Raw genomic sequence first — 23147 nt, 5'->3', positions numbered from 1 at the left:
TAGACAGTACTGCTACATCTATACATTTATGACATACCAGATTTGCAAATACAGTACTGTTTGTGAAAAAGAGTCAAGAAAAGGGAGTATATACATTTGACGTAGAAACTGTACATTGGAGGAGGTTGGGTGGGGGGGGGTTGGGTACATTGGGATATTGACAACCATACTGGGTAATTTACATTAGAGGTGGTGGGGGGGGGGGGGGGGGGGGGAGAGAAACACTGTATAAACAAGCAAAACTGTACATTGGGGGGGGACACACACACTGTACAAACAAGCACAATTGTACATTGGAATATTGACAAAACCATACTAGGTAAATTACTGTACATTGGAGGGGGTTGGGTTAGGACATTTACAGGGGCCAGTTTCGAATTGCAGTCTCCCGTAGGTGTCCCTTGAGAGTGGTTTTGAAAGTGGGTAGTGATTCACATTCCTTTACAGTTTTGGGTAGGGCGTTCCACATTGATGTGGCATAATTGCGAAACGTGTTAAACGTGGTATCTAGGGACATCTATGGATCTCAGGGAATGTATTCCCAGTGTCCGAAATATTGTGTCTAAGGTACAGGTATGACAACCGGGTTAGAGGTAAAGCTAGACATAGGCTGTGTGAAAGGATGTTTAGCGCACAATAAGGCTGCTAGGGAGGTGGATTCAACAGACGCCCCTTCCAGAATTGTCCACCAGGGGGCCGTGGCCTCGCTCTTTACCCACTATAGTAATGACCTTATGTTTGCTGCCCAATAATAGTAAATAAAGTTGGGAAGCGCCATCCCACCCAGAAGCGAAATTGGACGGAACGAGCCGCATGTTGAACGAGCTTGTATTTTTTAAGGATTAAGGAGATAACTGCTTGGCGCATGGTTGGAGGAAGGGAGTTTGTTGAGAATGATTCCTCAAAGATGGACAGTAGCAGCGGGGAGAGCTGGCCTGAGAATTTTTTTTAAAAGTCTGTCGGGTAGCCATCTGGTCCCGGAGACTTGCCACTTTGCATAGATCTAATTGCTGACGCTATCTCCGCAACTGTAAGGTCCTCCTCCAGACCTGCGGCCATCTCTGGGTTGACTGCAGGAACATGCACTGTTTTATAAAAATGGTCTAGTGTAGAGGGTCCTGTGAGTCTGAGGTGTATAAGGATTGATAGAAAGTTTGAAAGCACAGTGGCTTTTGAACCCCGCTCGTCATTGATTATGGGGATGGTCTGATTGGCAGTTCTTTGTCGCAGCTGATGGGCAAGTATCCGTCCGGCTTTTTCCCCATGTTCATAGTACCCATGTCGTGATTTAGTGATGAGGTATTCAGACAAGAGATCAAACTGTAGCGACATACGTTTTTTCAATGTGTCAGCTGATGGCAAGTGGCTATATAGTCTATCTAGCTCCAGTATCTCGCTCGTTAGTTGTTTAAGGCGTGCCATACTTATCTTCTTTTGATTTGCGCAATATGAGATCACCTGACCTCGTAAATATGCCTTCAGCGACTCCCACATGGTTAAGGAAGACATTCCAGGGGTCTGATTAATGTCGAGAAATAGTGTGATTTCCGAGGTGAAAATGGCATATCACAACTCTACAACAACTTTGTCAAATCACCTAAAAAACATAAGTGTCGTTGTACACGACGGCGACGCCACACAAAACATTAATAAGGCTATGCCTATGCTGCTATGACTAATGTGTTACCAAGTTGGCTAATTTAATTGTAATTATCTGCTTTTGTAGGTGCATTGTCTGATATAATTATAAATGATAAATTAAATATAATATAATTGTTTGCTTGATAGACGAAGGTTGCAACATAATTATGTAATGTCATGTCGTTGGCTGTGAGAGCAGCCCCACTGCACCCAGGCAGCGCAGCCGAGTGAAATCTTGTTGGCTGCGTCACAGTCACGAAAGGGGCTACTTAATTCATTAATCCAATCCACTTTATTTATAGAGCACATTTAAAAACAACAAAGTTTACCAAAGTGCTGTACAAGTCCCACAACATAAGATAAAAATATATATATATATATATATTATAATTAATTTAATTTAATTAAATTTTTTCTCGAAGCTTCGAATTAAAATCGAAGCTCGGCCCCCGAAGCTTCGATTGCCAAAAAAACCTCCACCATCGTTTACCTCCACCATCTGTTCTCTCCCCTCCAGGTAGGATTGCATCCAGCTCACTGATAGACTATCAAAACCAATTGCTTTTAGCTTGTCAATCAGAATGGAGTGATTGACAGTGTCGAAGGCCTTTTGTAGGTCCAGCATGCCGCAGTATTTGCCCGCGTCCACCTCTTGTTTGATGTGGTCGTTCAAATAGAGAAGGCATGTGTCAGTGGAGTGGGATGTTCTGAAGCCAGATTGGAATTCGTAGATTAGATTTTTTTCCGCAAGGTACATTTCGACCTGTTCGTGTGTGTGGCTGTGAGTGTGTGTGTGCTGATCAGGAAATAAGAGAATCAATTTTTCAGCCCGCTTCTCTAGCGTGCATAAGTACACATATACTATCGATAATCTAGCGTTTATTTGAAAACGATTGATAAATAGGCCGAAAAATGACAATGTGTTTTGTATATTCCAGTAAAGCGTGATTCCTGCAGAATCTTATTTTTTTTGGAAGTTTAAAAAAACTAGCGTTTTTCAAAATTGTATAAAACGGAAATTAACCGATTAAAAAACAATCTGTTTCGACAATGTTGACTGGAAACAAGTCATTGATAAGCGACGGGCGTATTAGACACATATCCATAATTTAAGATATAGTTTATGCGTTCGCAAATATGATCACCCTCCCCTTGACTACAGCGCTGGCACTCAAGCGCTATTTCTGGCACCCCCTGCTGGCACTCAAAGTGTTAAACAGAAGGTTTTGTAGATACAGTACTGAATTCTCCCATCCGGACCAATGCAATTTGAAATATTCGCACATTTATGGATTGTGCCAAAGCTTATCTTTCAAATGCCCGAGTCCAATTTGGATTTACTATCACCAGGCGTGCATAAGAACAGATAATGAAATTTACTGTATGTACAGTAGGTTTATTATTCTGGCCAGAGTGCCTTTTTTTTTTACTAATTTCAAATCTGATTGTTGCTACATGCTACAAATAGGGAAGAGAAACGAACTGTGCTCCAATATATGTCAATAGTTTTGTGGTTTATTATCCTGAGTAATAAGAGATATAAAAAAAATCATACAGAAGAAATTAGCTTGAAGACCCATAGAGGAGGAAGTGTCGTTCTGAAAAATTCCAACGCTCATTCAAAGCTCTCGATGTCGTAAAAATGGCGTAAAAAAACCTACAATTCCCATCTGTAAATGTTTCAAGATGGCTGACTTTCACGATCAAAACAGCACAAAAACGAATACTAAAATCGCACTAATAACACTTTAACCTATTAGTAAACTAACGTATTGATGATAATATACATTATAACTGCTGTTGTGACATGGTTATGATGTTTACACTTGAATACATTTGACAAAAAACAATACTTTTGTCAGACAGTCTGGAGAGGTTGACTTATGACGTGATGTCATTTGCGGTCCGCCCCCGGACCGCACGGGTGGAAGAGGTTAAGAGGTTAAGGAGCTTGCGATTCCTCAGGAAACCCCAAAATGTTGTGCAATTCAGAAATAGGTCTAATTGGAGATATTGGCCATTTTTAGTGCTTTGAAATGTCTCCTTATTTGCAAAACGTATGAATTGTATGTTGACTTATGAATATGTAAATTATTGTTAGATTGTCCAACAGTATTATTTTCCTCGCTGTGTGAAAAAACTACAGTTGTGTCGGAGGGGAGTGGCTACTGGCTAAGTACTTTCCGGCTCAGGTGTCGGAGAGGAAACGCACCAAAATACCACTCTGAGACAATGGATTGTTCCCAGTACTTTGTTGGCGGTGTGAAAATATGCCGAGAAACATTAATATCTTTGGAATCGTTTGTGTCCAATTGTATCTGAATTGGGAGATGATCTTCCATCGCATAAAAGCTGGCTGGCAGTCGCATAGAATAATCTACTCCAGTACGCGCTCCACAAGTCTGTAAAGTTGCGCATAACGGAGTATAGAGAGAAGGCTCTATAGCAGAGGTCCCCAACCATCGGGTCGTGGACCGGTACCTGGCCGTGGATCATTTGGTACCAGGCCACAAAGAAAGAATAAAGTTGTTTAAAAGGAAATGTCTTTTATTTTCATTAGTCTTCTGGGTATTTTAGTTTTTTTTACTTCTGCCCACGCATCACTCTTTTTCATAAAATAAGTCTCCTGCCATAATGCTCCCCTTCGCGTAATTCACTCACAGCTCAGGCTGTGGTTGTGGTACTGTAGGTAGAGACATGATCATAATCAGGTTTTTATGCACCTGAGTCTCCCGAACACGTAGAGACAGTGTACATACGCTGAGCTATGGTAACTTTTGCGCACCTACCCCCTACCAGTGAATGCCTCTCACCTGGAAAATGTGTTAGGTGGGGGAGGGGTTAGGTGGCAAAGGCCAGTGGGTATTTGTAGTTCTGCATGCATTAAGAGAACAGCCAACAGCCCCTTTGAAGCTCTGTAGCTCAAAATGGGCTATTGTGTTATCATCTTTGTTAATAAGACATAGATTTAAATGTATCCGCCAGATTTGTACATGTGATGGCTTATTTTGAAGGTGAGAACCTATACTTTCATATAATGCCAAGACCCTATTATCTGTGCCTGGGCACGTCTGTGTGTTACGCATGCATATTAGCTTGCTTATGCATTTATGTGTGTGTAATGCATATGTGTATGTGCGGTATGCATAGAATATGTTTGACCTATATGACCCCTCGGCCCTCTACCCCTACACCCCCTCCCGGAGGCTGCGATCCTCAGACGCGGCTCTGCTCTCCATCCCCCGCACCTACCTATGGGGACAGAGCCTTCAGCGTGGCACCCCCCACACTCTGGAACTCTCTCCTGGCTGAGATCCGCTCCTCTACATCCTTGGACTCTTTTAAGACAGCCTTGAATCCAAGCTATTATCATTAAATGTTTGAGTGTGTGTGTGCTACATGTGCACATCATGTATTAGTATATGCGCATGTGTGTGTGTGTGTGTGTGTGTCCACCCACCTGAGAGCACGGTGAACACGGCAGCAAAGGCGTTGAGTTTGAGACCGTCTATGACGTTGCTGGAGTGGAAGAGCTCCAGGCACATCAGGCTGAAGCCCACCACCAACAGTAATATGTACAACACCTCCGAGACCACTGACAGCCACAGTACGCCTGCAACACACACACACACACACACACACACACACACACACACACACACACACACACACACACACACACACACACACACACACACACACACACACAAACACTGGTTAGCTAAATAGAGCGTATCTGCAGAGCCCCACGCTCTATTTTGCATTTCTTGCAACACTGGTATCTATAAATACGGCTTGTTTGAGTTCTTGTCCATTTCATTCTGCAGCAGCAACTGTCTATTCCAGCATGAGCAAACGATTGACTGTCTGTGAAGCTGTTGACCACATACAGTAGCAGAGAGAGCAGCTGAGACTGAGGCGGGTGTCTGAGGATGAGGATGATGTTGAGATAGGATCCTGATCGTGATGAAGACACATCTGATGAAGAGGCGGGTCCTAATGAGACAGAAGCTCAACGGGAGGTCTTCATGGTAAAAGAACGTCAATATATCATGGTCCTCGAACCAAGTCAGAGTACAAACTGAGAACATAATCAGAATGACAGATATGTACTGTCACATGTCCAAGACATAAACACAGCCTTTGAACTGTTTGTAGGGCTGTACCGAATGCTTCGAAGCTTCGATCATAATGTTGACATTCAAATTCTAAATCAACATTTGAATTTTTTTATAGATTTTCTTTTAGTTTTTTTTTATATATATTTTTTTTATGTTTGTTTGTTTGTTTGTTTGTTTGTTTGTTTGTTTGTTAACACAGTTAAACAGAAGTAAAAACAATACATAATAAGTTATACATTTTAAAATATAAGTTAAAAATTAAAATAAGACATTTATCATAAATGATGTAGCCCAACTGCATTCGCTTGGCACTCTGCGCTCCATCTAATCAAGACGTCACCATCACTTTCGTACCAACCGTGCTCTTATTGGATTATTTATGTTGACGAAAATGATGAGTTATATTCATTAAAGAAAGTTGATTTAATAATAATAAAAAGACCCATTTAATCAAATTAATCACTTTATTCAAATTGAGGATTTAGTTTAAGGTTATAAAAAAATTGGATTATGTCATAAAATATGACAACAGACATTCAAAGCTTCGTTCGAATACTTCAATAGAAGCTTCGAATGTAAAAAAAAAGAAATGACATTCGGTACAGCCCTAACTGCATTTGTTAGTTTTAATTAAATAAAGTTTGGTTTTAGGGGGGAACAATTTGACATAGATCTATACGGGTACATTTTGACCCATAACACCACAGCTGTCATTATGGTTGATAATGTAAAGTTGAAAAAAAAATCTTCTAGATAAGTGTGTTCTAATGTGTTTTTGTCTTTTATAGTCAGATAGTATTAACCCTTGTCTTCACTATAGGAAATGTATTGAATTTAGACTTTTTTTTTGTATATAGTCAGTGTTGGGCAAGTTACTTTTAAAAAGTAACTAGTTACAGTTACTAGTTACTTCTTCCAAAAAGTAACTAAATTACTTACTCAGTTACAAATTATAAAAGTAACTAGTTACTTCAGAAAGTAACTGTTGCGTTACTTTCAAGTACATTTTTTACATAAACAACATACACAAATCTAAACAATTTTAATGTTGCTGTGGGACAAAGTGAGACTAGCCTCCAATCAAATGTCATGTATGTAGATATTATAATTACTATGTTTATATAGTGGATCATACAAATACAAACACAATAGATGTTTTGGAACTTTTGATATGTATTGCCCCTCAACAGGCCACAACTGGGCAACATTAAATTATGCTTGTTAAGCACTATACCAAAAATAAATAACAAATATATACTGATTGATTGAACATTTTAATTTACAGATTGCAGAATGGGTACAGTACAGTACAGCTCAATACACACAATTGTTAACACTTTCAGAGCCCTTGCTTAACCTTGATTTACCCGTTGAATGCCACCATCCACTTCAATGTTAGCGTTAAAAACGCCTAATCTATTATTTTTTTTTGTTTAACCTTTATTTACCCAGGGTAGGTTCGCTGAGCACAGATGCTCTTTTTCAGCTACGCCCTGCTTCACATTCACACAGTTCCATTCATACCTGGGAGCTGCGCAGTACAACCACAGTCTGACACCATTGGCCACTGAGCAACTCCACTGGAGCAGTTGGGGGTTAAGTGCCTTGCTCAAGGGCACTTCAGCGGCAGATTTTTCCTGCCGGTCCCGGGGATCGAACCGGCGACCTTCAGGTCACAAACCCGCTTCTCTAACCATTAGGCCACCGCTGCCCTGTCGCTTTATCAATGACTCGTTTTCAGTCAACATTGTCGAAGCGGATTGTTTTTTTATCGGTTAATTTTCGTTTTATAGCATTTTGAAAAGCCCTCGTTTTCAAGGAAAATATAAAGATTCCATGATAAAAAACTTTTACTGGAATATTCTAGAATACACAAAAACGTTGTCATTTTTCGGCCTATTTATGAATCGTTTTCAAATAAACGCTAGATTATCGATAGTATATGTGTACGTCAGCGTTTCCGTTAGCCGGTAATTACCGGTATTTGACCGGCAAAATATGTTGAAGTCCGACATATTTAATCTCTCCGGTCTTAATGTCCGGTGAAAATAATTCCCTCCAAGCACAATTTGATTATTTGAATTGTATTAAAATAGGCTAAAATTAAATAGCCTATGCGATGAACGAAACAATCATTACATTTGTTTCATCGTTGCTTCACCAAGCAGGTATAATAATGTTGTCAGCGAGAGCTTAGTGCTGGGTTTTGCGAGTGCATGTGTAGCTGCAGAGCCGGAGCAGCAGCGGCACAGTGCAGTACTCCAATTCAGCCATTGGCAATTCAGCTGTTGGGTGGGGGGCGCTGTTGAGCGGTCCCCAGATAGAGCCAAAAAACTGCTGAATCTGCTGCTCTGCAGCGCCATACTCTTTGCAAGTAAGTCGTTGCGAGGTAGGAGAGTCATCACGCAAACCCACGATAATGTTGCCGTCTCTCTCTGCCAAATTTCTCAGTTCTTCGCTTGATATAATTAATACAAATGTCCAATATAACGGAATTCGTTAGCTCATAAAAATGTGATTATAACAGACTGCTGTTTATTATTGTATACTGTATTAATGTCGGGCGACTGCCCACAGACACCTATTTAATTTAAAGTCGGCAGCAGCACGGAGTCTCGGGACTTATTTTATTTGGAATATAATGATTGTATATGCAAAAGTAGCCTAGTTTTAAGTTAAAATATTATAAATCTACATGCCTTGAGGATGTCAATTATTTTTAAGCTCAATAAACTCTGACCGGAATTTCTCTCATTTGACCGGTAGATTTAAATCTACCGGACCCTGAGACCGGCAACAATTTTTTCTAACGGAAACCCTGGTGTACGTATGCACGCTATAGACGCGAGCTGAAAAATCGATTCTCTTATTTCCTCATCAGCGATCGCGCACACACAGACACATCACACATAGGGCAAACGCTGAGATCTCAGCGAATACAACTCTGATTATCCCAAGACTGGTAAAATAGATTCCTTACCTCAGATCAGATGTTCTCCAAAAAGATCATTCCAATTCCTGATCGCCATTCCAAATATCGATCACGCTTATTGATTGAGTATTGGCTGCTGTGAATATATATTCCAGGCTGATTCCCGTCCTGCGATGACTTCCATGTTGATCAGACTTCTTGCCAGCACAAGGAACCAGCTGGCTCCGCCTCTACATATCTACAGATTCCAGGTCAGTCTAAGCGACTGACCTGCAGTTACACAGGGATAGACGATAGGGGGCGCTTTTTCCCATTCTGAGCTCCTGTAGGGGCTGTTGTACTAACGGGAGACTCGTTGATGAAATATGATTTCAGATCGCTAATAAAACAATAAAACGATATTTGACGTCGTGGGCACTCAGTGGGGGGGCTAATAAAACGAGATATGTCGTCCGTGGCACTGAAAGGGTAAGGGGATGCAGACCAGAGATTATTATTTTGGATTATTTGGGCTCGCCAAACAAACTATCAAAACGTACACGGACCCGTGGTCTCTCGTTGACTGAGTCGCTTGTGTTGTCGTTGTGTGTCAGACTCTGCCTGCTTTCGAACACCCGCCCACCTCTACCTCTGATTGGCTTCCCATGACATTTTACTGAACCTCAGCCAATCGTCAGCATGTATGCGCTTGTCTCCTGCACTGCCCACTAACCAAGGAAGAACAGTATTGCCTCTCGGCGCAGAGATCTGTCTGATGAAAAAAACAGCTTCAATCATAGTAACGTGCCGCATTTTTTGGCAGTAACGGTAACAGCGTTATTAAGATTGGAAGAGTAATCCGTTTACTTGTTACTGAAAAGATTACTCGTTACTGAAAAAACTAACACCGTTATTTATAACGCAGTTATTCCCATCACTGTATATAGTACATGATTATATAATTCCAATAGTGTATTCTGTCTGTTATTTTGACTATTTTGGTTTCCTAACACGTTCTCTCAGGCCATGGTTACACTTACAACGTTTCATTTTCGAATTATTTCGTTTGCATGTCCAAGTTAAAAGGGAAACACCGTTTTGGCAGGAACACGCGTTTTCCTAGCGGCAACGCTCAAAGGGTGTTTTTTTTCGTTTTGAGAACTCCCTGACAACGGTGCCATGTAATTTGCGCGAGCCAGATACGGAGCCGTTCATGCCCAACGCCCATGCGCAGTAGTAGACACCGACGCCAAATTCTCCCCTGGCTGGACCTTGACTCCGTCCATTAGTCCAAACATCAGAACTATTTCTGGGAGTCACTTGCAATATCGCGCTATAATTAATATAATTTGCTGTCTCCCGACACCAACCGGCCATATGGGGAGGCTATACAGGATATCAGCTGCGTCCTCCTCAGATTGCATATTCATGTGCTTTATAACGGAGCAGATGGATAACCATTTGTTTGTATTGAGCCGTATTGTATTGTACCCATTCTGCAATCTGTTAAATAACGTTTTCATCCATTTATTCTACTAACGTTAATGTACGATAGTCTAAATCAGGGGTCAGCAACCTTTTTGACATGGAGTGCCTGTTTGAAATATAGTTGTAACTAGTGTGCCTCAACAATATTCCATGCATCGTAATTTTTTTTTCTCATAATCAGGTATTTTTAATGATAATTTGTACATTATTACACCATTATTGTTATTGTTATTATTAACAATATTATTATGATGGTTGTATCAACCCTAAATCTGAGTTGGGGGGGGGGGGGGGGGGGAATGCAATGCAGACAAACAGCTGCATACAGTGCGACCATTTCACTCACATTTGCCCATTCATTTTTGGACACATCACACACCATCGGTGTGTGTACTGTACGTGTGCTGTCATAGCTCCACCTACAGCCCTAATGGAGAACACCAGGAGAACACCAGGATGTGAATGGAGGGTGAATGTGAGGTATATCGTGTAAATAAGTTTTGATTGATCGCAAGACTACACTGTAAAAAAAATTCTAATAATAAGTTACCAAACTTAAAAATATTGAGTTCAGTTACTTGTTACAGGCTGGGCTACAGCTCCGCCTTGTGGGCGTGCTGGGCCGGTGCCTGTATGATATATGACGTGTCTCACTTCCTGGGGAAGGTGTGGTTTGTTTACTTGTTGCTTGGCAATACACGGCATTAAGAACCAGCGCGACTCGACTCTTTTATTGTACAGCTACACTTACAAACATGGTGTCAGAAGTGGAACTAGGAGGACCCAAAGAGGATTTATATACGGCCCGAAACAGCTGTTTGCAATAACAGCGGACGTTTATGTGTTGTTTGGGTGAGAGTTTGTGGCGACAATGGCATCCAGCATTCCGCCTCCGGAGCCAATGAAAATGACGGGAGACATTCACGGCAACTGGGTGAGCTTTCAAGCAGAGTTCGAGGACTATCTGCTTGCGACCGGGCTCAGCGAGAAGGAAAAGCCAGTACAGGCGGCGGCGCTCAGACGGTTAACGGGGAATGACTGTCGTCATATTTATAAACACAACCTGGGACTCACCGTGGAGCAACAAAAAGATGTGGGGGCTATTCTGACAGCACTGCAGCAATACTTCACACCGGCTAAGAACGTGATATTCGAGAGGTACGTTTTTGGCAACTTGAAACAGGAGGATGGAGAGCTGTTTGATGCTTTTGTTACAAGACTGAGAGAAAAGGCTGCCTCTTGTGAATATGGAGCTATTAAAGATGAACTCATAAGAGACAAGCTTGTCCTAGGGATAACTGATGAGGGCGCTAGACGGCGCTTATTAAGAGAAAAGGACCTTAAATTGGATCAGGCCATCATTATTTGTCGAGCAGCTGAGGTCATGGACAGTAGGTTAAAGACCATGTCTCTGGGCAGCGGCAGCTCCGGGCCTGGGGACAGCGTTAACGCCACACAAGGGCAGCGATATGGACGGAGGCCTGCCAGCAGGCCATCCGAGGCCAACACATCGGCACAGCCACAGAACGTGAGAGACACTGGTGAATGCAAGTACTGTGGCACACGGCACAAACGTGGGCGTGACCAGTGCCCCGCCTTTGGTAAATCATGCCGTTCATGTGGCACGGCTAACCATTTTGCAAAAGTTTGCATGAAAAGAGGCCAGCAGGCTCGCCAGTTAAATGCTGTGGATGACCCATGGCCAGGGGAACGGGAGGACAGTGACCGGGAGGAGAGAGACGTGTACACAGCAGAGAGCGTGGGGGCTGTGAACACTCAAGGGAAAAAGTGGTTTGTCAACCTACCACTGCAAAAAGGCCTCCAAAGGTGCCAGTTCGACTCGGGAGCCACATGCAATGTGATGAGCATCAAGGACAAGTCAAGACTGGCACCTAGAACACCCCTTCAGAAGAGCTTCAACAAACTGAAACTTTACAACAGTGAGTGGATGAGCTCGTTGGGGGTGTACAGCACACAATGCGTCATTAGGGGTAAGACGCACAGACTGGACTTTGAAGTCGTACATACTAGCCAGAGGCCCTTGCTTTCGGGGGAGACATGTGAGAGCCTTGGTCTGATACGCTTCACCATTCCTGAGGAGCTGAATAAAGTGGAGCACTGCAGGAAGGTGTCACTGACCAAAGAGTGGCTTGTCAGCACCTACCATGATGTGTTCACCAGCCCTGTTGAGTCTCTGCCCGGTGATATTCACTTTGAGCTGGACAGCACGGTGGCGCCGGTGCAGTGTGCTCCCAGGAACGTTCCAGTGGCCCTGAAGGCAGCTGTTAAAGCACAGCTGGATAAATATGAAGAAGATGGGCACTTGACCACAGTCACTCGACCCACGGACTGGATTAGCAATCTGGTCATAGTGAAAAGGCCAGACAAATTGAGACTTTGTATAGACCCAAAGCCCCTTAACCGAGCTCTGAAACGGTCCCATTACCTGATGCCCACTTTGGATGACGTGCTGTATAAGCTGCCAAAGGCACGTATATTCACGCTGGTGGATGCACGGGATGCATTTTTACAGTGCCGTTTGGACGAAGAGAGCAGCCTGATGACAACGTTCTGGACACCGTGGGGTAGGAAACGTTGGCTAAAACTCCCTTTCGGTGTGTCAGTGGCTCCAGAGCTGTACCAAAGAAAGCAGCATGAGCTGCTGGCTGGCTTGACGGGGATTGAGCCCATAGCTGATGATATCCTCATAGTGGGCTGTGGGGACACAGAGGATGAGGCCAACCACGACCATGACACGAACCTCGTCGCTCTGATGGACAGATGCAGAGAGGTAAAGCTGAGACTGGGCCTGAAAAAGCTGCAGTTTCGACTGAAGGAGGTCCGCTTCCACGGCCACATACTGTCCGCAGAGGGCCTCAAGGTTGACCCTGACAAGGTCAGGGCGGTTCTGGACATGCCAAACCCCACAGACGCAAAAGGGGTCCAGCGATGTGTTGGGTTTGTGAACTACCTGTCGAAATTCATGCCACGCTTGTCAGCGGTATGTGAGCCTCTGAGGAGACTGCTCGACAAAGATGTGATGTGGCACTGGCTGCCCAAACATGAGGCTGCCATGAAGGAAATCAAGGCTCTGATCACGGGGGCCGAGGCGTGCTACAGACAGGCTTGTGATACACTGTACTGGCCCGGTATGCAAGGGGAAGTCAAAGATTACGTACAGCAGTGCTCCGTGTGCAATGAGTATGCACACGAACAACAGAAAGAGACTATGATGTCACACCCGCTCCCCACACGGCCCTGGCAGCTGGTAAGTATGGATGATGGACCTGTACAGCTATGCAGCACAGAACTTTCTTCTCGTGGTGGACCACTATTCGGACTTCTGGGAGGTCGACTTGCTCCCTGACCTGTCAGCGGACACCACGATCCGACGATGCAAGGCACAGTTTGCTCGCCACGGGGTCCCAGACAGGGCCATTTCTGATGGTGGGGGCCAGTTTGCCGGTGGGGAGTTCCGGGCGTTTGCGAGGGAGTGGGGCTTTGAGCACGTTATGTCCTCACCGAGGCACCCGAAGGCTAACGGCAAAGCGGAGTCGGCGGTAAAGATTGTGAAGAGCCTGTGCAGAAAGGCAGACCGGGCCAGAGAGGACCCCTGGAAGGCCATTTTACATTGGAGAAACACACCCACTGAGGGTATGCAGTGCAGCCCTGCACAGCGGCTTATGTCGCGGAGACTGAGAACCCTTCTCCCTGTGGCCGACCAGCTGCTGGTACCTCAGGTCGTCACAGGGGTCCCGGACAAGCTGAGAGTGAAACATCAAGCAGCAAAGTTGATGTATGACCGATCGGCGAAGGATCTGCCGGAGCTGAACGTCGGCCGGCCCATACGGATGAAGCCACTCCCGGGTGACAGGACGGGCCGATGGAGAAGAGGCGTGTGCCTGCAGCAGTTGGGACTCTGGTCCTATCTGGTCGACGTGGAGGGAACTGCGTATCGCCGCAACAGGGTTGATCTCCGACCAGCAGAAGCGGCCCCTCCCCAGCCGTCAGTTCACCCAGAATTGGCCCCAGAACAGCCTGCAAGTGGGGGAAGCACCGAAGAGGTCGTCAGCGGTCCTGAGGAGTCTCCAAAGTCATCAGCCCCGAGGTCGACGCCGTCTTCCCCGCAGACTGGTAACACACCAGGCCGTGAGTTACAGGCCCGGGCCTTCTCCCGGAGCGGGAGGCCGTTACGGCCTCCGGACAGACTTAACCTCTAGGTCGCACACAAACTGAGACTGTCTCACACGCACACATGCACACACACACACACACACACACACACACACACACACACACACACACACACACACACACACACACACACACACACACACACACACACACACACACACAGTCACGCTCGCACCCCAGCACACAAGGACTGTGCACATGCGTATGGACTGTAAGATATATAAAAAAAAAAAAAAAAAAAAAAAGGAAATGGGAATGGGAATGTGGGAAAATTGTGATTCTGTGTTTAATTGTGGTTGTTATTGATGAGGTGTTTTGATACTACTTAGGTCTGCACGGATTGATGTTGTTACTTACGCCTTGTGGGCGTGCTGGGCCGGTGCCTGTATGATATATGACGTGTCTCACTTCCTGGGGAAGGTGTGGTTTGTTTACTTGTTGCTTGGCAATACACGGCATTAAGAACCAGCGCGACTCGACTCTTTTATTGTACAGCTACACTTACAAACATTACTGTGCATTAAGGTTTTCAGTTTTCAATCCATAATAAGTTAACAGAAAAATAAGTACACAACCACATTATTTCAACCTAATAAAACATATGTTTATTGTCATTGTTTTAAGAACACAAGTTGACTTGGTAATACTCACATTTTGAGTAAAAAAAATTGCTTTTAACATGTGCAATGTTCCATGAAATAGAAAAATAAATAATACAATTTGTTGATTAATCCCACTGGTCACAATGGTGACCGTAATAATGTTTTTGTTATAAGGCTCTGCAAATGTTACTGAATGATGTAGCAATGTATTTCCAGCTAAATTGAAATAATAAACAAATAAAGGGTCTCAATTAAATATGTGGTAGTAAAAAGAACCTGTGGGAGGATTTCAACAAGATAAATGTGACAACAGTGCAAAATGTTTCACTATAATACTATTAAAAAAAATAGTATGCCTAGGGTTGCCTACCCCTGGTCTAAATGCTAACTATATAAATGGGATATGTCAATCACATTAGCATGTAGCTAACAACATCAGATATATTTTTGTGAGACTAAACTCTCCGCTCTTGGTGGTAAATTGTGTTGATGTTGGTTTTCTTTCATCAACAAATGAGGCAGAACACACAGTGAATGCATCCTTTTTTATTTATTGCACTTTTATTGCACTTTGTTTCTTGCTGAAAAATAAATGTTATGTTGCTATGGCTCACGCGAGGTATTTAAAGATGGCGGATTTCTGTTTTGACTGAGCAGGATGTGTAGTGACGCGTTCTTCTGATTGGTTGAAAATGGCCTTCATGTTTGAGCTACATCGCCACCTACTGCTTTGGCATTGTAATACATGTATATACATCACTCGGTGCTCACAAGACAAAACAACGTCTAACTTGCCTGCCAATACACAGCGTTCTGAAAAGCGAATGAAAATTAAATTGTTTTGGCTATAATGTAACCGCAGCCTGTGGCAGGCAGCATTCGCTCAAGACTGGTTGTCAAATCCAATTAAACTTTTCCTGGAAAGATGTAATTTTGCATGACTTTTTTCTTGTTTTTCTCAAATGTAAAAACGCAGATCTCATTTGATAATTAATTATTTAATATTCTCAACTATACTCCTGTCAAATATCAGACCAATGGAATAAGTGGAACCATACAAAAACGATCTACCTTATTGTTGTTTATTGTTTAAAAGGATCCCCATTAGCTGCCACCTAAGTGGCGAGCTAGTCTTCCAGGGCCCTATTCCCCGTACCTGGTTCAACTAAGTCGATCAAGAGTCCCATTATCCAGATACAGTTAACCCGATGTTTGAAGCCGGGATTTTCCTGTTCCTGGAACGCTGATTCAGTCTCGTTAACTCGAACCAGACTTGAGACTTTGGATAAGTGCGCGCGGCCGCTTCAGTTGAAAAGACAGCAGGTGTAGATCGCAGAAATCCTGATCTTCTAACGGCATTGATTGATTGATTGTTTTACAGATTGCAGGCGGCTCAATAGCCTTGCCGACAAGTTAAATGCATAATCTATAGGCTAATTTTAAATCCCTCATTACCCCAATCAATCAGATTATATTTCTTTAAACGTTCCTGCTGGCAGTAGGTTTATGCATTGAATAATCAAATGAGATATTGCTAGCGAAAATAATTAGTTCAACTGTTTCAGAATAAGGATACGGCTCTCTTATCCATTGATTGATGTATGGTGGATTTTTTATTTATCTGCACTGTGGTGTGACGGGTTGTCCTTTTGACTTTCACGCAGACGACCGGGGTTCGAATCCTAGTCTTTTCCTTCTTTTTGCAATGTAGGAATAATTCAATTTGGTGCACGTTGAGAGCTATATAAAGAATGACATCCTCAATGCATGTAGATTTATAATATTTTAACTTAAAACTAGGCTACTTTTGCGTATAATCATTAATATTATATTCCAAAAAATTATATTGGAAACGCGGGGTTTCGAACACCGGTCGCCAGGTTGCCAGGATTGAGCACTACCGCTGCGCCACTGTGCCAGACGGGATAGATTCATTGTTTATCCATTAATGTACGAGAGACCCGTGTTTAGAATATTCTTTCTTTTGAATGAAGTTTTATCTCTTTATTCTCAAATGCATTAATGTGACGTCAACGGCTCATTCAATTTCTCAAATCCGTCAAACAGCGCATCTCATCAGACATTTTAATCCCAGTTACAATATCACACAAAATCCACAATCCACGCATAGACACTTCAATTTATGCTTGAATGAAACAAAATCCAGGCGCTCCTCTCCTTCCTCACTCCTCATCCACAGCGGAGAATATGAAAGGAATCAGAGCCAAACGAGCGATAGGTTTCAATCATTAAGGATATCCCCGCGGGATTCACATTTGCAATGCTGCGCGTTGTTAAAATAACAACATAATGTGTACATCGCACCTAGCGAGCGCCACGGTATATATAACGTGCATTATTTAGGACAAAGTGAATTTAGTATCAGCATTTTGGGTCTATTTTACATTTCAAAAGCCCCCTCTGGAAGAATGGAGCACAAAAACGTAATTCAGAATGGTGTAATGCAGATCCTAGACTGTGAGAATCATTTCAGGAAACGAGCTGTCACTTCTTTGCGGGGGCGTGGCCATGGTTCATCCGGCTAACTGAAGTTAACCCTGCTCCCGACCAGGCTCAAACTTTTTGATCTGTTGTCATGGTGATTTAGACAATCGAGCTTCGGGGGAATGGGAAGGTCCGGCTTAAGTCAGGCTTGAACGAAAGTTATCTGGCTAACTCAGTTATCCAGGTACGGGGAACGGGGCCCTGGGGTCCACACAGAAAGACAACAAAAAACACAAAACATAACAACATGAATCACAATTCACTTAATTAACAATGATAATCTAAAAACAGTAAAACATTGTAGACATCATTATAAACATCAGAATATTTTGCTCACATATTTAAGTAGTGCATTCTCAGGTGGTATTTGAAAGACACTTTGCAATTTCAATTTATTTATGTTCAGTGGGCAGATATTCCAATGATTGATGGCACGATAAACAACAGTCCTCTTTAAAGCATTTGATTTTGGACGTGGTAACATAATCTGTCCATCACCGGCTGACCTAGTAAAATAAGAATGAACCTGACTGCATCTGACAATTTGTTTGTATAAGAAAACAGGTTGAGACGAAAAGACAGTGTTCCTGAAAAGTTTAACCGTGTTGAAAACCAGCCTATTCTCTATAGTTAACCATGAGAGTTGCCGGTGCATAGTGATAGTGTTTGTTTGAGAAATACTTTTTCAGGTTTCAGGGTTTTCAGGTATAAATCAAGTTGAGTTGAGGTGGGGCCATGTTAGCACCGTCCTCCTATCTTTTTATTCTTGTTTTTTCCTTAGCTGCTCTGCCATTTTTTATCCATGTTTGCTTTCACATGATCTCTTCTGTCTTTTTCAGTAAACTTTCACACTGCTGCTATCCAATTCCCACATGTCCAAATTGTACCAAATCCGACATGTTCTTGGGTCCCCAGAATTACACCCGCCAAGTGTGAACGGACAAACTGTTGTGGAGATATGTAAAGGACACACAGATGTGTTTTGTTCTATATTTAAATTGCAGGAAGATGAAATACGTGCTCCTTGCCGTTTGTTCAGGGTTGGTCGCATTACAGTAACAACCCTCGACAAGCTGAAGTATGCATTGACCTTTGTCTTGTCATAACAAGGACACAAGCAATCAATTTGTTTTAATTAATTAATTAGCTGTCCTTTTTGGAGCAAGGAACACTGCCTACCTAATGTACCGACCAGTCTATAGAATATTGTTTTTCTTTTTCTTTTTTAATAAATTATCTGAATTATAGAGAAAAAATAAATATAGCTCAAGAATGTACAGTAGTGTGTGTGTGCATGTGCATGTGCATGTGCGTGTGGTGTGTGTGTGTGTGTGTGTAGGGTGTAGGGTATAGTGTGTAGTGTGTAGTTGCTGGGAGCATGTGCTAGCAGTCAGCAACAGCAAACAAAGAAGTGATGGGAATGTGAACACAAACACTCCCTCCCTCTCTTTCTGTCTCCCTCCTTTTTCATCTTTGTTTTTCCTCTTTCTATATATCTTTCCCAATACCCACCCACCCACCCACCCACCCACCCCCCACACACACACACACACACACACACACACACACACACACACACACACACACACACACACACACACACACACACACACACACACACACACACACACACACACACACACACACACACACACACATTATTGAAAGAGCACAGAGAAATACACACAGTACTCGAGTTGAGGGGGGGTGGCATCCCCCCTGAAATAAAAATGGTCAATATCATCCCCCTTCTAAAACGGCCATTCCCCCTCCCCATCCCTTCCATCAAAGTATCAGAATGTTTATAGAAATTCCCACGGGCCATCCTCTCCTCAGTCACGAGAGCACTCGCAAATATGCTGCGCATATCACTGTCAAACGTTGAGCCTCAGCCAAACCCCTGAAGCAGGTAGGAGCTCAGTGCCTTGCTCAAGGACACTTTGGCAAGGATGAAAAACAACATCTGTTTACCTTTCTGGCTGCAGGATGATTTCAGTAACCACTCGGTCACACTGCACCTGTGAAAATCCTGTCATAGACAATTGAAAAAGTTAAATAGTGACAACGTGAAAATACAGTGAAGTGGGTTGAATACTTTCCGAGGGCACTTCCGAGGGATTTTGAGCCATACAAGAGATCTTGTATCAAAGAGTAGGAACTAGGTTTTTGGGTTCAGTTTTCTCTTTCTTCTTTCTGTGTGTTTGATACTCTTTGATGTGTACTAGGGGAGGAAGAGCGTGCACTTCAACCATATGTAGCAGCCTGAAGATATTGCTTATTATTCAGAGCTGCTGACTTGCCTTTTTGTCTCCCCTTTCTGCACCAAGACATTCTAATTAGTTTCATTGATATTCGCACGAACAATGACACAAGCGTCTCCTTCTTCTATCACTGGATTATATCCTACAGTCCTTTTCCCTGTGGAGCTAGTAGGCGACCAGCAGGGGGCGGTGGCAGGCGGAGAGTGTCGGGGAGAGATGGAAGGAGATATATGGGAGCGGAAGGAGAGAGACGATCTCTTCGGCTTTGGACTTGGCCGTGAACGGTCGCAGCCACAACGGGCGTGTGCTTTGGAATAGCCCCGTTGAAGAAATGAAGCTGGAGAGCCCCGTGGGATAGTGACGGGTGATAGGAAGTACTTGCTAGTTGACGCGATATCCTAGAGGTACCAGCGATAGTGTGTGAGCAAACGGTACAGAACAAGGTACTAACATTATCGGGTTACAGTAGTTACTGTGTGCGGTATAAGTAGCGTGCGGCTAATAACATATCTGAGTCCTTAGTAGTCGGGTTATAGCAGTTACTGTGCCGGTATAGTGTGCGAGCCCCGAGACGCGCGTTGGACCTACAACCAGTCTGCTCCGGCTGCCTGCAATCAGTCTGCCCCGGTTACCTGCCACCAGATCTGCACCCGGCTGCCTGCAGCCTACGGGAGTTCGTCCCGTCCAGCAGGGGTCGTCATCGCCCAGCTCACACTCTCAGCCGGCGCGGCCTCTCTGCCCCGGCTCCGCCTGCTAGTGTCCAGACGTGGGCAGCACTTAGTCTGGGTACAACGAGAGCACTTGGTGCCTAGGGCGTAATTACATAATTATCAGACTGTAACTATTGTGTAACGATAACCATGGTGCAATAATCACCAGACGTAGCTATTGTGTAACTAGAAAATTGATGCAATAATAATCAGACTGAATGGGAGCACGGTGTGTGTGTCTTTTATTGAGCCTATCTTAACCCTTTGATGCGGGTAACATATATATAATTAACCCTTTCCTATTTCACCGTTCCCTCTTCATTGTAAGGTTTCTAGGGTCATTGAGGGAGGGTACTGCTTGCGGGGGGAACTCAGAGTATTTGATTACAATTCAGTCACAAGGTGTGGGAGGGTTTAAGGAGCAACTGGGGGGAGTGGGAGCGTGTTGGGGAGTACTGCTGACCGCCCTGCTGCAGGGAAGGAAGACCAGAGTACCAGACCAGGTTGGTAAATCCCGGGCCCCATCCACTCACACTACCAGCCTCCAATCGACGCCCCAGGCCCAAAGACGAGGGTGCAGTCAGACAGAGTTCTACTGTGTCCAGCTACCTCATGACTGCCAGCAACCGTTCCCACGAAGCAGGGATAATCCACCCTGCTACACATAGAAAAAAATATATTCTTCATAAGTCTTTGATACATCTTCCCTGGTGCATACACACACACACACACACACACACACACACACACACACACACACACACACACACACACACACACACACACACGTAAGACAGAGTGCAAATACAGCACATGCACACAATATCTCATGTACACAACGAAGCTCACACTACTGTATGTGCATGGAATATCCAACTGTGCACTGCACACAGAAACTTAGACTAACACACACACACGCACGCACACACACACACACACACACACACACACACACACACACACACACACACACACACACACACACACACACACACACACACACACACACACACACACACACACACACACACACACACACACACACACACACACACACACACACACACACACACACACACACACACACACACACACACACACACACACACAGAACTTCTGTGTTCCATCTGTGATCTTCTCTAATTGGTCTGAACCCTCTGTTCAAACTGGGCTAAACCAATCTGTGTGTTTACGTTTCTAACCAGGCAGTCCCCAAAGCAGAGAGAGAGACAGACAGAGAGAGGAACGGAGAAAAAGAAAGAGATAGACAGGGAGGGAAAGAAAGAAAGAGAGAGAGAGGGAAAGAAAGAGAAAGAAAGACAAGGAGGAAGAGAGGGGGAGAGATAAATAGCTCAGTAGCTCTGACTTTTAGCAACAAAACTAATAAAGAAGTCAATTCTGTACAAGCCCTGAAATAAACACTGAAACCTACCCCACAGTGCACTCAAAGTTTTCAGGTTTCAGAATTTATTTCTGTTCTGAAGCCTGGCCCAGAAGTTTCTATCTGGAGATAAACTCACTGACTAAAAAGCCTTGGTGGATGGTAATTGGCACACAGGCTGACAGCAGGCCAGAGACAGAATATTTTTCACAACAAGTATTTTATTAGAATACATTTCTATCATTGTCCATTCAAATAGATATTGAGTATACAGTTACACCTTTTGAACACAAGAGGGCGATACTACACAGGTTTTCTGCTCAGAGCCTCAGGGAATCAGCTCTCTGGCCCTTGTTTACAAGGACTTTGGACTACTTAAAATAGACTCCCCCTTCCACCTGATGGACATATATACTATGTACCTGTACTACTATTATTTATTATTTATATACATACAGAACTGCTCCACATGGTTTTTAATATATCATGCTTTAACACTTTGATCGCCATGGGTTAAATTCATAATTTACCATCCCTTGCCATCTCTATTTGTCTATGGAGAAGTTCCCCTTCTTTGCAGGGCTATAACTTTTTAAATTCTATTGCTAAATTGCCATTATTATGGCCCATTCAATGTCCTATATGTATTGTTCAGGGTGTAGCAACGTTAAACTTTTTCATTCACATATTCATACTAAAATATGGTCTAAAGTATAAGTATGTTTTTATCGTTTTTTGTAGCTTTCTTCAGAACGTGATTTATAGCCCTAAATGCATTATATTGATGATCAAATACAGTTTGGTAGGAATCTGTGCGAGATAAAAAATTTCAACTGGATGTGCTTCTAGAAGTTACTACTTATCATCTGATGTTGACCGGATGGGCAGGGGATCGTTTATAATTCCGTGGGCAGCGTTAGATGATTCATCCAGAGTGGGTCATATGCTCATCATAGCAGTTTATATGGAACACGTTCGAATATAACGCTGAATCTTATCGTGGCTTCCTCGCGCCGCTGGCAGATGAGCGTGGAACAGATTTTTTTCTATTATGGGATGGAGAAATGCCCGATCCATTTCCAGGTTGTATAATAGTATATACGTCCAAATCATGTTGTTTTTTCTAGTTATTTGCACCGATCGATGTTCACTGTGTCAAGACGGAGTCTCTCTAACGATAGCGAGTGCCCGGACCACATATGGATGAGCACTTCCGGTTCAAAGGGTCATTTCCGGTTGGCGATCTGCCGATCGGCCACCAGATGGCGCTCTTGAACCGCTAGAGAGTTGAGTGGAGCTTTGCAGTGTGTCTCAGGGCTCCGGAGGGGAAATA

General features: G+C 43.6%; 1 protein-coding gene across 1 annotated transcript in view; it reads right to left on the bottom strand.

Annotated features, from left to right (window-relative positions):
• The window catches only part of gsg1l (gsg1-like), a gene marked incomplete at its 3' end in the record, with an annotated part of 314655 nt that overhangs the window by 93437 nt on the left and 198071 nt on the right, over nucleotides 1-23147 (bottom strand). The window contains exon 3 of the mRNA XM_084329478.1: nucleotides 5102-5254. Coding sequence (XP_084185604.1) covers nucleotides 5102-5254 — 153 coding nt within the window. The remainder of the gene's footprint in view (nucleotides 1-5101; nucleotides 5255-23147) is intronic.

The sequence above is a fragment of the Notolepis coatsorum genome (assembly GCF_963971535.1).
Source record: "Notolepis coatsorum genome assembly, chromosome: 14".
In the NCBI taxonomy this organism is placed as follows: domain Eukaryota; kingdom Metazoa; phylum Chordata; class Actinopteri; order Aulopiformes; family Paralepididae; genus Notolepis; species Notolepis coatsorum.
This window is presented reverse-complemented; position numbering and strand designations above follow the sequence as displayed.